The sequence below is a fragment of the Drosophila innubila genome (genome assembly GCF_004354385.1).
Source record: "Drosophila innubila isolate TH190305 chromosome 2R unlocalized genomic scaffold, UK_Dinn_1.0 1_C_2R, whole genome shotgun sequence".
Taxonomy (NCBI): Eukaryota; Metazoa; Arthropoda; class Insecta; order Diptera; family Drosophilidae; genus Drosophila; species Drosophila innubila.
The window spans coordinates 11916773-11929755 of NW_022995374.1; the positions used below are offsets into that span (position 1 = coordinate 11916773).

A 12983-nucleotide genomic window follows, 5' to 3' on the forward strand; every position below is an offset into this window, starting at 1 on the left:
TATAAATGCCTTGCAGGCAATATGTGTCTTGTTTACTATTTAAGATAACTATAGTTATCCACTTAAGTTGGGCAAGTAAGATTAACAAGCACTGTGTGTTACATACACATATGTATGTACTTACGTACATGTATTTAAATATTATAAAAGCCTATCATAATCGCCGCTCTTCTTCGCACCTTCTTGCGGAGCTTTCGTGTGCTTTAAGTTGAAGAAAGCAAGAATTGCAGCGACATCTCAAAATTGATAAGTGATCATGTGAGTACATACATACATTTATATATATATCAAAGTGTATAAACTGCTTTTCTAGTCAGTAAACAACACCATGGGCAGCAGCTTGAGCACAAGCTTCGGAGAATCCAATAAAGTGGCGATCGGAGTGGGTGTCAGCTTGGTGGTCGTGGGAGGTGCAGGGTATTTGGTATATCGCCACCTGCACCGTGATTTGATGCCCTCAAAATGGCGTCGCGTTGGCACACTGGAGCAGATCAACGTATTTCCAGTCAAATCGTGTGCTCCACTCGCGATCACCGGTCAGGATGAGTATGAATGCGATTTGTTGGGAATTGGCGCGGGAATCGTGCGCGATCGCAAATTTATGCTGATTAACGATAACAACGAAATGATTACGGCTAGAGGTTATCCGCATATGGTTAGATTCAGCCCAGAAAAATGCCCAATGGCTTGTTATTTAGCGCACCGGGTATGCCCGACTTGGAGCTAGACTTTAGGCATCTGGAAACACCTGGAAAGATGTACGCACTGCTGTATGGGGTGTCAGCTTGGATGCCATGTTGTGCGGGAGCCGATTTGACAAGTGGTTCTCCGAGTTCATACTGAAAAAGGATTCGGGCTTGAAGCTTGTGTATTATCCTTACCCAGTTCCAGTGCGTGCAACTAATCCCCGACTTGCGGATATGCCATATATAAAGCAACAGGATTCAGTAAGTATCATTTATTTGAAAAGTTCAGTGTTATAATATTTTCGTTAATTTGAAAGACTCGAAAAATATAAATTTTGTAAGTAGGAGTTATTATGGTGGAAAATGGATAATGTTTTATAGAAAACTGTTTAATTTATGATAATCCGACGCGTTAAGTCTATTTACCTCATTTAGAAATGAAAATCAAGTAATCTTATTTTGAATAATCTTTAATTTATGTCCGAATAGATTTTATCTAATTTAAAATACACTCGTTACCAATAATATAATACCCTCGGGCAGTGCAGGGCTAAACCAGCTATTGCAAAAATATATTTTTTATCAGCATGAAAACGCCGAGACGATGATCATTGCATATATGTACATACATATGTTTGCTAAAATAAGGCTCGCGTATGATATGTCTATATATAACTCTCACTTGAGTTAAGCTTGGATGCAATAAGAATATCTGAAATTAAATTATTTTTCAGGGAACCTTTAACGATGCTACAAGCTATATGCTCATGAATTTGTCATCAGTTGCTGATCTAAATACGCGACTGAAGCAACCTGTTGACCCACTGCAGTTCCGTGGAAACTTTCACCTCAAAATGGACGTCAACGAGCCTTACGCCGAGGATCACTGGCAGTGGATACGGATTGGCGAAGATGCAGTTTTTCGGATTGTCGCTCCTTGTACTCGCTGCATATTACCAAACATAAATGTCAACACGGCGGAGCGCAACGTCGATGGAGAGCCGTTAAAGACACTACGCAGGTAAGAGATCGTCACACAGTAAATATCGGATATCTCCTTATAATAATAAGTATATATTATATCCCTTCACAGCTATCGTTTGTTTGACTATTCATCTCCTGCACTGGGAGTACACTTGGGACTTCGACGACCAGGAAATGTCAAGGCCAACGATGTTATTTACGTGGAAGACAAATAAATTGATGCGATTTGGCGGATTTATTTAGAAATATAATTGTATACACTCATCTTTATAACATATAACAGAGATTATGATAGTACGAAAGTTTAATATGTATGTAAATAAACATGGGCAATGAGCTATAACAGTAAGTTTTGAAAATGTCTTCTTAATGAATGCACGATTGCCAAGCTGCATCCAAGTTCGTCCGCCGTTTTATTTTCGTCTTTTTCAGCCATACCGCTCATGTAAACCTATCTATTTCGATTGATGTGATCATAATTTCAAATAAATAAATCGATACATTATCGTTTGTTGGTGCGAGCATCAGTGGCATTCCCTGATATGAAAACTTTAATTTTAGCATATCGCCTTTAAAGCTGTATTTTTGTGAAATAATAAGATTCAATTTACAAAAATGCATTATAAAAATGTAGTACATGTATGAGGTGATGGCTTAATTGATTACTTGTTTAATGAGTAAGAACTAGTTATACAAGTTGTTACTTAGTAAGATTTTATAGCACTGTTTAAATACAGACGCAATGTGTGTCACATACACTTACGTATGTACATGTATGTAAATATAATAAAAGCTTATCATAATCGTCGTACTATGATAAGCTTCGTTCTTCGCACCTCCGTGTGTTTTTAGTTGAAGAAAGCAAGAAGTGCAGCGAAATCTCAAATTTGACAAGTGATCATGTGAGTACATACATACATTTACATATATCAACGTGTATGAACTGCTTTTCTAGTCAGTAAACAACACTATGGGCAGCAGCTTGAGCACAAGCTTCGGAGAATCCAATAAGGTGGCGATCGGAGTGGGATTCAGCTTGGTGGTCGCGGGAGGTGCAGGGTATTTGGTATATCGCCACCTGCACCGTGATTTGATGCCCTCAAAATGGCGTCGCGTTGGCACACTGGAGCAGATCAACGTATTTCCAGTCAAATCGTGTGCTCCACTCGCGATCACCGGTCAGGATGAGTATGAATGCGATTTGTTGGGAATTGGCGCGGGAATCGTGCGCGATCGCAAATTTATGCTGATTAACGATAACAACGAAATGATTACGGCTAGAGGTTATCCGCATATGGTTAGGATTCAGCCCAGAAAAATGCCCAATGGCTTGTTATTTAGCGCACCGGGTATGCCCGACTTGGAGCTAGACTTTAGGCATCTGGAAACACCTGGAAAAGATGTACGCACTGCTGTATGGGGTGTCAGCTTGGATGCCATGTTGTGCGGGAGCCGATTTGACAAGTGGTTCTCCGAGTTCATACTGAAAAAGGATTCGGGCTTGAAGCTTGTGTATTATCCTTACCCAGTTCCAGTGCGTGCAACTAATCCCGAACTTAGGAGTATGCCATATATAAAGCAACAGGATTCAGTAAGTATCACATAATAGTTCAGTGCTATATAAAATATAAATTTTGGAAATAGGAATGAGTATGGTGCAAAATGGATAATGTTTTACAGAAATCTGTTTAATTTATGTTAATCCGACGCGTTTAATCTATTTACCTTATTTATATTTTAAAAAATCTTTAATTTATGTCCGAATAGATTTTATCTAATTTAAAATACACTCGTTACCAATAATACAATACCCTCGGGATGTGCAGGGTTAAGCCAGCTATAAAAATATATTGTTTATCAAAATGAAAGCGTCGAGACGATGATCATTACATATATACATACATATGAATGTTTGTTTAGATTATGCCCGCGTATATTGTGTCTATCTATAACTCTGACTTGAGCTCAGTTTATCCTTCATATTGGGTTACAAAAGAGTTAAACTTGATCGCTATAAGAATATCTGAAATTAAATTATTTTTCAGGGAACCTTTAACGATGCTACAAGCTATATGCTCATGAATTTGTCATCAGTTGCTGATCTAAATACGCGACTGAAGCAACCTGTTGACCCACTGCAGTTCCGTGGAAACTTTCACCTCAAAATGGACGTCAACGAGCCTTACGCCGAGGATCACTGGCAGTGGATACGGATTGGCGAAGATGCAGTTTTCGGATTGTCGCTCCTTGTACTCGCTGCATATTACCAAACATAAATGTCAACACGGCGGAGCGCAACGTCGATGGAGAGCCGTTAAAGACACTACGCAGGTAAGAGATCGTCACACAGTAAATATCGGATATCTCCTTATAATAATAAGTATATATTATATCCCTTCACAGCTATCGTTTGTTTGACTATTCATCTCCTGCACTGGGAGTACACTTGGGACTTCGACGACCAGGAAATGTCAAGGCCAACGATGTTATTTACGTGGAAGACAAATAAATTGATGCGATTTGGCGGATTTATATAGAAATATAATTGTATACACTCATCTTTATTACATATAACAGAGATTATGATAGTACGAAAGTTTAATATATATGTAAATAAACATGGGCAATGAGCTATAACAGTAAGTATTGAAATTGTCTTCTTAATGAATGCACGATTGCCAAGCTAGGCCACCACAGGCCATGCTAACAATTACATAAATAATAAATATGATCACTAGGCCTACGACAATGTAGACTCGGATGTTCTTCCAAAACATTTGACGCGCCAGATTTCGTGATTGCTTGCGGAATGCTACCGACTATAAGGAGAATAGATACAATTACATTTAAATGTTTACATCTGTAACTATAAATATTTACATGATTATTCAAGTTCTCTGTCCTTGTGACGAGCAGCTCCAATTTCTCGCCCCGATCGCGTATAGTATCTGTAATTCAAGATGTTTGAGTACAAACAGAATTATGATTAGGAAAAAAGAAGTGTTCTAACCAATATTTTTAACCATAATATCTTTAAGTTCGTCGATTTGACCATGTACACGGGATATGGTGTCGACTTCAGGAGATTGACTGAAGTATACCATTTGCTGTCCCAAAACCTTGGAGAATTCCGTGTTCATGGCATAGGCAATTGCTGTGGCCACCTGTAGGCCAAAGGTCTGTATAAATTTCTTTTTAATGTCCGCCAGAAAGAGAAATGCGCGAGAGCGTTCGAATTCCTATCAAATGAAATGAAAGGGATTTATTTAGAGTATTTATAAGATAAAAACGATTTGTACTCACATTGTCGGTTATGCACATGTAAATCAATTTATTCTCGCACGTATAGTGTATCAAATAGTCGCCGTGTGTGTAGGTCATCTTGTGGTTGTGTACTCCAATTTTGCCCACAATTTGCTCAGTCACTTCTGCAAAATTTCCAACACAATCGGCGAATTTAGCCAGCACAGTTGTGCCGCGCGCTATAACGCTATATAATATCGGCATTATGTGGGTTTCGTTCGAATTCGATGTCTGCTAGTTCAAGTTTTTACTGCCGCAAAGGCGTGGTGACTAACTCGACTTCAGATTTGTTTCGTTGCTCTTATTTTGCTTTATCAGCACAACAAAAAGACCAACAACAACAACGTCTCAGAACGTTGTAAAGTTCCCCTGCTGAAGTGGAATTTATTGTTAATTTTCTGAACAATGTTTTTCATTTATACGAGTTAACTGCCAGTTTATGACTTACCCTAAGAAATGGATCGTCGCAATGTATTTAATTATTGTCTTAACACTGTTTACCCAATTTTAACAGCAATAATATACGTCATGCGTTTGCAATTTAGTTCTCTTTCTCTCTCTCTCAAATCAATTAATTATTTCATAATTAGCTAATTAAATTTTAAAATACCATTGCATATTGCTTTGGTTATTATTACAATTATTTTTTAGCTCATTGGAAAAAAAATCGAGACAAAGATGTTGTGTTATTTTTTTTTGTAATAATGCACTTGCACTTAGTAAAGAGCAGTGCTGCCAAATTGTTTTAACAGTCATGTCGCAACAAAAAACTGGGTTGGCAGGCTTGCTTTGCGGATTCAAGACCATTTTTTCATATTTGCAAAATGTATCAAAATTTGCAGTTTCTATAATTTTAAAGCTTGAAATTTGAACATTGTTGCAGTATGTTTGTTAGAATTTTGTCGAATTTTCGGATAAAATTAAATTAAACTAATTTATAGAAATTCTCCTCCTAGAGCACAGAAAACTTTAAGGCTTCATAAAAAAATCAACCTTTAATTTATCTAATCTAGAATTAAAAATTTTGATTAAGCCGGCATTTTTTTGCCAAAATATTGCTAAATAACTTTAAATGCGCGCCATTTGCATTTTTTGAACAATTTTCTGCTAGGTCAAATTTCCAGAATTCTATACAATAGAGTGTAATCGAGTGTAAAGTACGATCAAATAGACTAAAATTGAAAAATTTGAGTTAAAACCGATCGTATATATGCAAATAATATATTTTCAGAAAAAAATTGCAGCAGTTTCTGAAAAATATTCTCGAATTTGTAAATGATAGCAGTCTGGCAACTTGATAAAGCTTCGCGAATTCTGGAAAATGGCAGTACCTCAACCAACTGCGGATCGCTGCCATGATAAGAAATATAAATTGTTCAAAATGCTTGGCGAATACCTTGGTAAGCACTCAATAAAACGTATCAATTTACGACTAATACTATCACTTATTGCACCCGTTTGACTATGATAACATACAGATCTCTGTATACGCATTTCCGTTGTAGTCTTTTGTGCTAACTTCATAGAGCGTTTGTGTTCTGTATCCATCGAATATATATTCTATAAAAAGTACTATTTACCTGAGGATCGACTAAGCACCATTATCCGGCGTGCTTGCACATACAACGTCAACACAATATGGCTGGCAATAATGTTGTTGTTACTGGGGTTCGCGCGATTTGGCAGCACCGGCAACTTGAAGAATTTGCTGCCCAATCATGTCTACCTCGCCTGTATGCCGCTTTATTGGGTATTCAGTTTTGCCCAGCTGAGTTATCGTCCATTGGGCTATGCTCATTGGATACGTGGAACACATGGCTTAGATTATGCTGCTGGAATGGCCTCGAATTATTTCCACGGGTATTTAAAACTTGCATTGCCCGAACGCAATGACGATGGATTGAAGAAAAGGATGCAAGTGTATGAGGATACTCATAGTATAAATTTCGCAACAGATCGTTTGATCATACTGATTCCAGATGATATGTTTGTTAAGGGCATCATTGTCAGCGACTTGCTCGAAAAGGCTGAGGTATGTTATAGCAAGACCCTTGTTCCAGTAAAACAGTTATAAAGATTCTTTTTTTCTTAGCCTTTGGAGACAACATTTATAAATAGGGCAGGTGTTAATCGACCGTTTAAGCATGCGGTATACAGGCTAAAGCGACAAATAAATGGCACAACCTACTACTTTGCGATGGAAGGTGCCACTCCAATGTTGTCCTTCTTTGAGGCTATGAACTCCCAATCCTCGACTTCATGGCAAATGCGGGAAATGAAGCGAGAAATATGGCTAAAGTTTGCCAAACATTTGAAGGAGTTGACCAGCAGCTGGCCGGAAACTGAACATGAAGTAGAGCTGTTTATCTATAACTGTGAGTGTATTTAATCATTATTTACTATATAATTATAAATGTTTTTTTTTGTAGCGCGCAATTTAAATGGAGAATCAGCAGATGTCGGCGAGTTGCTTTTCGCACATTTTGAAGCACGTTTAGGCAATAAGAAACAGTTGAATTAATTATCATTTATTAAGGATGCAGCACTTGAATACTTGACTTACGAAATCTGAGACTTGATATTAGCAATATCATTTACATAACTGACAATAAAGATGATCTTAAGAACTACCATTCGAATCTACATTTTCCATTTGTTTTAGTTTAGCCTCTGCTAAAGAAATCATTCGAGATTTCCACTTTTCGTAATCTTCAATCTCGGTCTTGTGGCTTTTCTGTTTTATCTCACTGATGATTTTATCTTGGTTAAGATCAATCTGATCATTTAACTTGGATGCAACGTTGATTTCCTTGTGATGCTTTTCAATCATGCGTTCCCATTGATGTTCGAGTTGTTGCCATTGCGAGGGACGCAAATTGCTGAATGGCATAATCTTAGTTTTGGACACTTTCTTTTTTAGCAAACGACATGCGTGAAATACAGCCATGGCGGCATATTGTGGATGATCTGCATCAGGATTGTTACCGACAACAGCCTTAAACAAAGCTAACAGCTCCTCAGCCTTTCGCGTCACCTCGCTGAGACTGAGCTGTACACAAATATCATTGACACTGGGAATCTTGTTAAGATCAAGCAATTTCTCAAACATACGCTTGTTATTGACATAGTGGGTTTTTCGTAATGCGGATAGCTTAAGTGCTTGCTCTTTGTCAAAGCCAATACCGAGGAAGGAAGAAGCGAGATCCGCGCACAGAACAATTTTACCATATTCATTTACTTGCAGCGGAACATTTGTTGATCGCAGCTCCAGCAATCTTAACAGTTCTGTTGTTTTCCTAGCGTACGGTAATATTTCATTTAAATATATATGTAAATGCATATGATAATTATACTACTTACTCCAAGACATTGGGCTCATCATTTAGTCCCATTTTTGAAATTAATTGCGCTATCAAAGTAGTCATTTTCACAACTGTTTTAATTGTTTACTTCTTTTGGCGCGAATAAAACAGATGTGTGCAGCGATCAGAGTTGCCATATTTCGTTAAGAATTATAAAGTGGCAGCTCTAACACAGCAATTTCAATGTTTATAAGGCAGCTAAACCTGAATTAAACAAAATATTTCAGTTATGTGTAATGTTTTTAGACCTTTCACTTAATAGTGTTCAGATTCAATAAGTAGCACTGGTTGTGCAGGTAAACAGGGAATTTTGGTTTTAACATCATATGAATAGTGTTTGTAAGTCCGGTATATATTGAATTAATAAATAAACTTTAGCTGGCGCATAAGCCTAGTGTAATCAACTGACAAAAGCAAAAGCGAATAGAATATAAAAAATTCTGAACAAATTTGACCTGTATATTCGCACTTACTTACGTAGTTGTGCCTAATTGAATGTATAAAATGTTTGAATTTAAAGTGTAAATAAAAAATTCGACAGACCCTTTTTATGTGTATTATTTCTAATTTAGCGAAATACAAAATGTTATGTTTAGCCGATTTAGAATCAGGAGTACATATTTTGAATTGTAGGCTTATATCTCGTTTTCGCTGTCATCTGCGTTCTTAGCGGCTTCTCCAGCCTCTACGGCCAATTGAGTCCAAGATTCGGGGTTAATGAGATGAATACCGTTCGTTTCCTTGCCAACTATACCCATTTCGTAGCGGAAATCTTTGTCCTTCAGTTCATCATGCACTTGATAAACGCTGAAAACAAATTATAATGAAAATTATCTGAAATCAAGCAATATAACTAATGTATCATACATTTTTCCTCCACTGCGGACCAACTCATCAGTGCTCATGTCGGCAAACTTGAACTTCTCCATCTCTGTCTTAGCCTGCTGCTTGGCTTTTCCACTTGCACAAGCATAATAGCCAAAGGACGTACCGGAAGGCTCAATCTTGTACAGCTGTGGACCATCGGCCTCATCCCACGAGGCAAATATAACCGAAAGTCCAAATGGACGCACAGCGCTGTACAGTGTGTAGGCATGGATATAGCCGGCAACGCGATCGCACAAATGCTTTAAGGGAATGGTGCGCTCGAACTGTTGACGGAAATTGGCTGCTTCCTGACGGGCAATATCGGCAACAAAGTTGCCATCGGCCATGAGTCCAGCTATGGCCATGCCAATATTTTTCTCAATTGTAAAAATGCGACTGGCTGCATCCGGCTCATAAAGTTGGTCCGTTATAATTTTCTCTACAGCGAGAACAACGCAATCCTTGCCTCTGATTCCAATTACTGTTCCGCTCTTCTCAACTGCCTTGGAAGCGTAGTCAATCTGAAAGACGCGACCGTCCGGCGAGAATTGCGAAGCGGACAAATCGTACTGTAAAAATGCATGGATTAGTTGACTGTCGCTAATTGTATAATGTGATTAAACTTACACCAGTGCCAATTGTACTCATTGTTTTATTTGATTTGTTTTTAACAAAAACCTGAAAATATTAAGCAAACTTTGCTAAACTACGGACGATGATTTGACGGCTTTTGATTTTGACATATGCAATTCATGTAAAGGGCTGCCAGATATTAAATTCTAATAAAGTGTTGGGTTGCTTTGAGTTGTTAACTCATTTATCGATACATCACTTTAGTAGTCGACAAAATTGATCAAAAAATACAGATGGCGCGCAATTTAAATTAGTAATTTGTTTAATTTAATCCATAAATACGACAACTATTTTTAAAAATTCTGCAGTAATTATCAAAATTTTAGCTTTAAAAATATAGAATTTGCAAAGTTTCATAATTTTTCGTCGCGTTTTTTGTTGCGACATGACTATTAAAACAAGCTGGCAGCACTGCTACTATATTTGTAATTACTATTGTTGTTGTTGTCTGCGCACGCGGTAGATCGTTCTATGAATTTTGTAAACAAAACGAAATATGCTGGCAAACGTATCTGAAAAAAGGTAAGTTAAATGATATAAATTCTAGTTAATGAGTGCATTTATGATGAATTAATTAATTATAGTTATGCGGCTGAAGCTCGTTATACGAACTTCTATGCGGGAAACGACATTGCATGGAGTGAGAATGGCGAGCATTTTTATTGTCTTAACGGCGCGGTTGTGAATCAGGTGGATGTCCAAACTTCTCAAATTGTTTGCAGTTTTGGAGTAAGCGGAAGCAGCGAAAATGATTCGGGAAATAAGAGGAAGTCAAATGGACTCGACGATGTGGAGATTGATGAGGATAATATTTACTGTTTTGCCATTTCCCGTGAACATTTGATTACAGCTCATGGAAGTGGATTACTCCGCTTGTGGGAGCTGAACACCCAAAAGTTGGTTAAGCTTTGGAAGGCGCAGCACAAAGGACCCGTTGTCCGAATTGAGTTCAGCACATGCGGCAAGCTAATCTGCACCAGTGGCGGAGCTGATGCCACACTGCGATTATGGGATTTTGCCAACAATAGTTGTTTGTGTGCCTTGAAAGATTTTCCTGGCCCGGCACTTTTGTTGCGCTTTCATCCCAGTCCCTTGAAGAGAGAGATTTATGCCGTTGGCTCGGATAACACGATCTACTGTTGGAACTACGACACCAAGACACTGCTGCATAAGATGCGGGGTCACATTTCCCAAGTGACCGGCCTAAGTTTCCAGAGTGCAGCAAAGGATTGCAACCAGTTGGTAACAGTGAGTCGCGATAAAGTGCTCATCGTTTGGGAGCTGGAATTGGAGTCGAGTACTTGGAATCAGTTGAAAGTTATACCATTGTATGAAGAACTGGAGGGAGTGACGCACTTGGCAGATGGGGCACAGCTACTGGTCGCCTGTGGAAATGGGAAGTTGCTACAGATTGACACAAAGACATTTAAAATAAGAGACCTGTTGATCAAAACGGACTTTGAGATAAGTCGACTGCTTTACTGCTGCCTGAAGCAACAACTAGGACTTGTGACCACAGAGCAAAACATTCTGATATACGATGTGACCGCCGATCCGAAAGAAACTGAGGTGGAGCTCTGTAAGCAGCTGGTGGGCAACAATGACGAGATATTGGATATGTGCTTCTTGGGGGACAACGATCGCTACCTGGCAGTGGCGACCAACAGCAAACACTTTAAGCTGTACGACACGGAGCAGAACATGAACTGCAAATTGATTGCCGGGCACACGGACACTGTGATGTCCCTGGCAGCGTCGCACAGTCTGCTCATCTCAGTCGGCAAGGACTGCAGCATACATCTGTGGAAGCTATCGCACACGGAGGCATGCCACCTGCAACCGCTGACACAGCAGAGTAATTGTCACACCTCCACCATTGGATCCGTGGCCTTTACACACAATGGAGCCACGGGATTTGCATCTGCCTGCCAGGATGGCAGCATGAAAGTGTGGCAGCTGTCCCGGGATAAGCGCGAAGAGAACTCCTATTCCTTTGCTCTACGATACGCAGCATTGGCCCACGATAAGGAGGTGAACTGCGTAACCTATGCACTTAACAACAAAATTCTGGCCACCGCATCACAGGACAAGACGGCCAAGATCTGGGCAGCCGAAGCAAACAATCTGCTGGGCGTGTTGCGAGGACACACACGCGGTGTGTGGTGTGTGCGCTTCTCGCCCGTTGACCAGGTTGTGTTAACCTCCTCGTCGGATTGTAGTCTGCGGATCTGGTCCATTGCGAACTTCAGTTGTCTGAAGCGCCTGGAACAGGAATGCACCATACTGCGTGCCGAGTTTCTTGATCACGGCAAATTCATATTGTCTGCCGCCTCAGATGGTCTGTTAAAACTGTGGAACATCAAGACCAACATTTGTGTGCAGTCAATCGATGAGCACACCGATCGCGTCTGGTCTTTGGCGGTGTCCACGGGCAGCAATCGCTTCTTCTACACTGGTGGTGCGGACTCCAAGCTGATACGCTTTGGCGACGTTACCGAAACGGTGCGCAATGAAGTCCTGGATCAGCGACAGGAGATGCTGCAGCAGGAGCAGACACTGCAGTCGCTGCTCCACGCACAGGAGCAGCTGGAAAAGGCTTTCCGCCTTGCCCTCACGCTAGACAAGCCCAAAGCCTCCTACGACATTATATGCCACTTTGTGCGCAAGCGAGATTCCTCCACGGTGCGCCAACTTGTGGATCAACTGAATATAGACCAGCGACTGGCGTTGCTGAAGCATGTGAAGGCATGGGGCACCAATTCGCGTCACTCACTGGTTGCCAATCTGGTATTGCAACATCTGCTGGGAGATGCGCTCAACAGTCCACAAAAGCTCTACAACAGCGGCAATCTGGTCGAGGTCCTAACTCCTTACGTGCAGCGACATTTTAAGCGGGTCTCCGAATTGAACAAGGATCTTGCATTCATGGAGTTTATTGTGAAGTGCATGTAAATTCTAAATCTACCTTTAAAACTGTATAAATATAACAATTACAATTATAAACTGTTTAAATCTATACATTTAAAACTCTTTGATCTGACTGAATGATTGAGCTGACTAACTGATCATTAAAGAGCACAAACAGGAAGAACTAAGAGGCTGAAATGTTCACCCAACGTAGATGAGACAAATAATTATAAATGGTTGT

At 39.7% G+C, this 12983-nt stretch overlaps 7 protein-coding genes across 7 annotated transcripts; 4 read left to right on the plus strand and 3 right to left on the minus strand.

Moving 5' to 3' along the window:
- The first annotated feature begins 207 nt into the window (after nt 1-207).
- Nucleotides 208-2019, plus strand: LOC117782895 (mitochondrial amidoxime reducing component 2-like). Its single transcript, XM_034619992.1, is given in 6 exon segments — nt 208-262; nt 314-674; nt 677-751; nt 754-947; nt 1421-1707; nt 1780-2019. Coding segments are annotated over 5 exon segments (1008 nt in total). The 5' UTR covers nt 208-262; nt 314-328; the 3' UTR covers nt 1886-2019.
- Nucleotides 2020-2502: 483 nt separating this feature from the next.
- On the plus strand, nt 2503-4266 carry LOC117782896 (mitochondrial amidoxime reducing component 2-like). Its single transcript, XM_034619993.1, is given in 5 exon segments — nt 2503-2572; nt 2626-3261; nt 3716-3896; nt 3899-4001; nt 4074-4266. Coding segments are annotated over 4 exon segments (1011 nt in total). The 5' UTR covers nt 2503-2572; nt 2626-2640; the 3' UTR covers nt 4180-4266.
- Nucleotides 4190-5622, minus strand: LOC117782900 (vesicle-associated membrane protein 7). The gene is made up of 5 exons (XM_034619996.1): nt 5422-5622; nt 4974-5345; nt 4681-4909; nt 4551-4618; nt 4190-4489 (listed from the first exon to the last, which is right to left on the minus strand). The coding sequence occupies exons 2-5, from the start codon at nt 5175-5177 to the stop codon at nt 4331-4333; spliced, it is 660 nt and encodes a 219-aa protein (XP_034475887.1). The 5' UTR covers nt 5178-5345; nt 5422-5622; the 3' UTR covers nt 4190-4330.
- A 648-nt stretch (nt 5623-6270) lies between these two features.
- Nucleotides 6271-7616, plus strand: LOC117785234. The gene is made up of 4 exons (XM_034623156.1): nt 6271-6373; nt 6452-7005; nt 7066-7348; nt 7403-7616. The coding sequence occupies exons 1-4, from the start codon at nt 6295-6297 to the stop codon at nt 7492-7494; spliced, it is 1008 nt and encodes a 335-aa protein (XP_034479047.1). The 5' UTR covers nt 6271-6294; the 3' UTR covers nt 7495-7616.
- LOC117785235 (origin recognition complex subunit 6) lies at nt 7486-8417 on the minus strand. Its single transcript, XM_034623157.1, has 2 exons — nt 8334-8417; nt 7486-8269 (listed from the first exon to the last, which is right to left on the minus strand). Exons 1-2 carry the CDS (start codon nt 8396-8398, stop codon nt 7594-7596), a joined length of 741 nt encoding a protein of 246 aa, XP_034479048.1. The 5' UTR covers nt 8399-8417; the 3' UTR covers nt 7486-7593.
- Nucleotides 8418-8868: 451 nt separating this feature from the next.
- Nucleotides 8869-9977, minus strand: LOC117783274 (proteasome subunit alpha type-3). The gene is made up of 3 exons (XM_034620587.1): nt 9830-9977; nt 9203-9771; nt 8869-9142 (listed from the first exon to the last, which is right to left on the minus strand). Exons 1-3 carry the CDS (start codon nt 9848-9850, stop codon nt 8971-8973), a joined length of 762 nt encoding a protein of 253 aa, XP_034476478.1. The 5' UTR covers nt 9851-9977; the 3' UTR covers nt 8869-8970.
- Nucleotides 9978-10275: 298 nt separating this feature from the next.
- Nucleotides 10276-12851, plus strand: LOC117784051 (transducin beta-like protein 3). Its single transcript, XM_034621648.1, has 2 exons — nt 10276-10357; nt 10420-12851. The coding sequence occupies exons 1-2, from the start codon at nt 10332-10334 to the stop codon at nt 12785-12787; spliced, it is 2394 nt and encodes a 797-aa protein (XP_034477539.1). The 5' UTR covers nt 10276-10331; the 3' UTR covers nt 12788-12851.
- The last annotated feature ends 132 nt before the right edge of the window (nt 12852-12983 follow it).

What these genes read in the sequence shown, in the direction of transcription:
- LOC117782900 (XM_034619996.1), bottom strand. Translation starts at nt 5,177, where the DNA reads ATGCCGATATTATATAGCGTTATAGCGCGCGGCACAACTGTGCTGGCT. An exon ending in ACATGTGCATAACCGACAAT is followed by an intron (nt 4,910 to 4,973) that starts GTGAGTACAAAT and finishes TTCATTTGATAG; the next exon opens with GAATTCGAACGCTCTCGCGC. An exon ending in TATTATGGTTAAAAATATTG is followed by an intron (nt 4,619 to 4,680) that starts GTTAGAACACTT and finishes CTTGAATTACAG; the next exon opens with ATACTATACGCGATCGGGGC.
- LOC117785234 (XM_034623156.1), top strand. Translation starts at nt 6,295, where the DNA reads ATGGCAGTACCTCAACCAACTGCGGATCGCTGCCATGATAAGAAATAT. An exon ending in AATGCTTGGCGAATACCTTG is followed by an intron (nt 6,374 to 6,451) that starts GTAAGCACTCAA and finishes GATAACATACAG; the next exon opens with ATCTCTGTATACGCATTTCC. An exon ending in ACTTGCTCGAAAAGGCTGAG is followed by an intron (nt 7,006 to 7,065) that starts GTATGTTATAGC and finishes TTTTTTTCTTAG; the next exon opens with CCTTTGGAGACAACATTTAT.
- LOC117785235 (XM_034623157.1), bottom strand. Translation starts at nt 8,398, where the DNA reads ATGACTACTTTGATAGCGCAATTAATTTCAAAAATGGGACTAAATGAT. An exon ending in GATGAGCCCAATGTCTTGGA is followed by an intron (nt 8,270 to 8,333) that starts GTAAGTAGTATA and finishes ACCGTACGCTAG; the next exon opens with GAAAACAACAGAACTGTTAA.
- LOC117783274 (XM_034620587.1), bottom strand. Translation starts at nt 9,850, where the DNA reads ATGAGTACAATTGGCACTGGT. An exon ending in TGAGTACAATTGGCACTGGT is followed by an intron (nt 9,772 to 9,829) that starts GTAAGTTTAATC and finishes GCATTTTTACAG; the next exon opens with TACGATTTGTCCGCTTCGCA. An exon ending in GTCCGCAGTGGAGGAAAAAT is followed by an intron (nt 9,143 to 9,202) that starts GTATGATACATT and finishes ATTTGTTTTCAG; the next exon opens with CGTTTATCAAGTGCATGATG.
- LOC117784051 (XM_034621648.1), top strand. Translation starts at nt 10,332, where the DNA reads ATGCTGGCAAACGTATCTGAAAAAAG. An exon ending in GCAAACGTATCTGAAAAAAG is followed by an intron (nt 10,358 to 10,419) that starts GTAAGTTAAATG and finishes AATTAATTATAG; the next exon opens with TTATGCGGCTGAAGCTCGTT.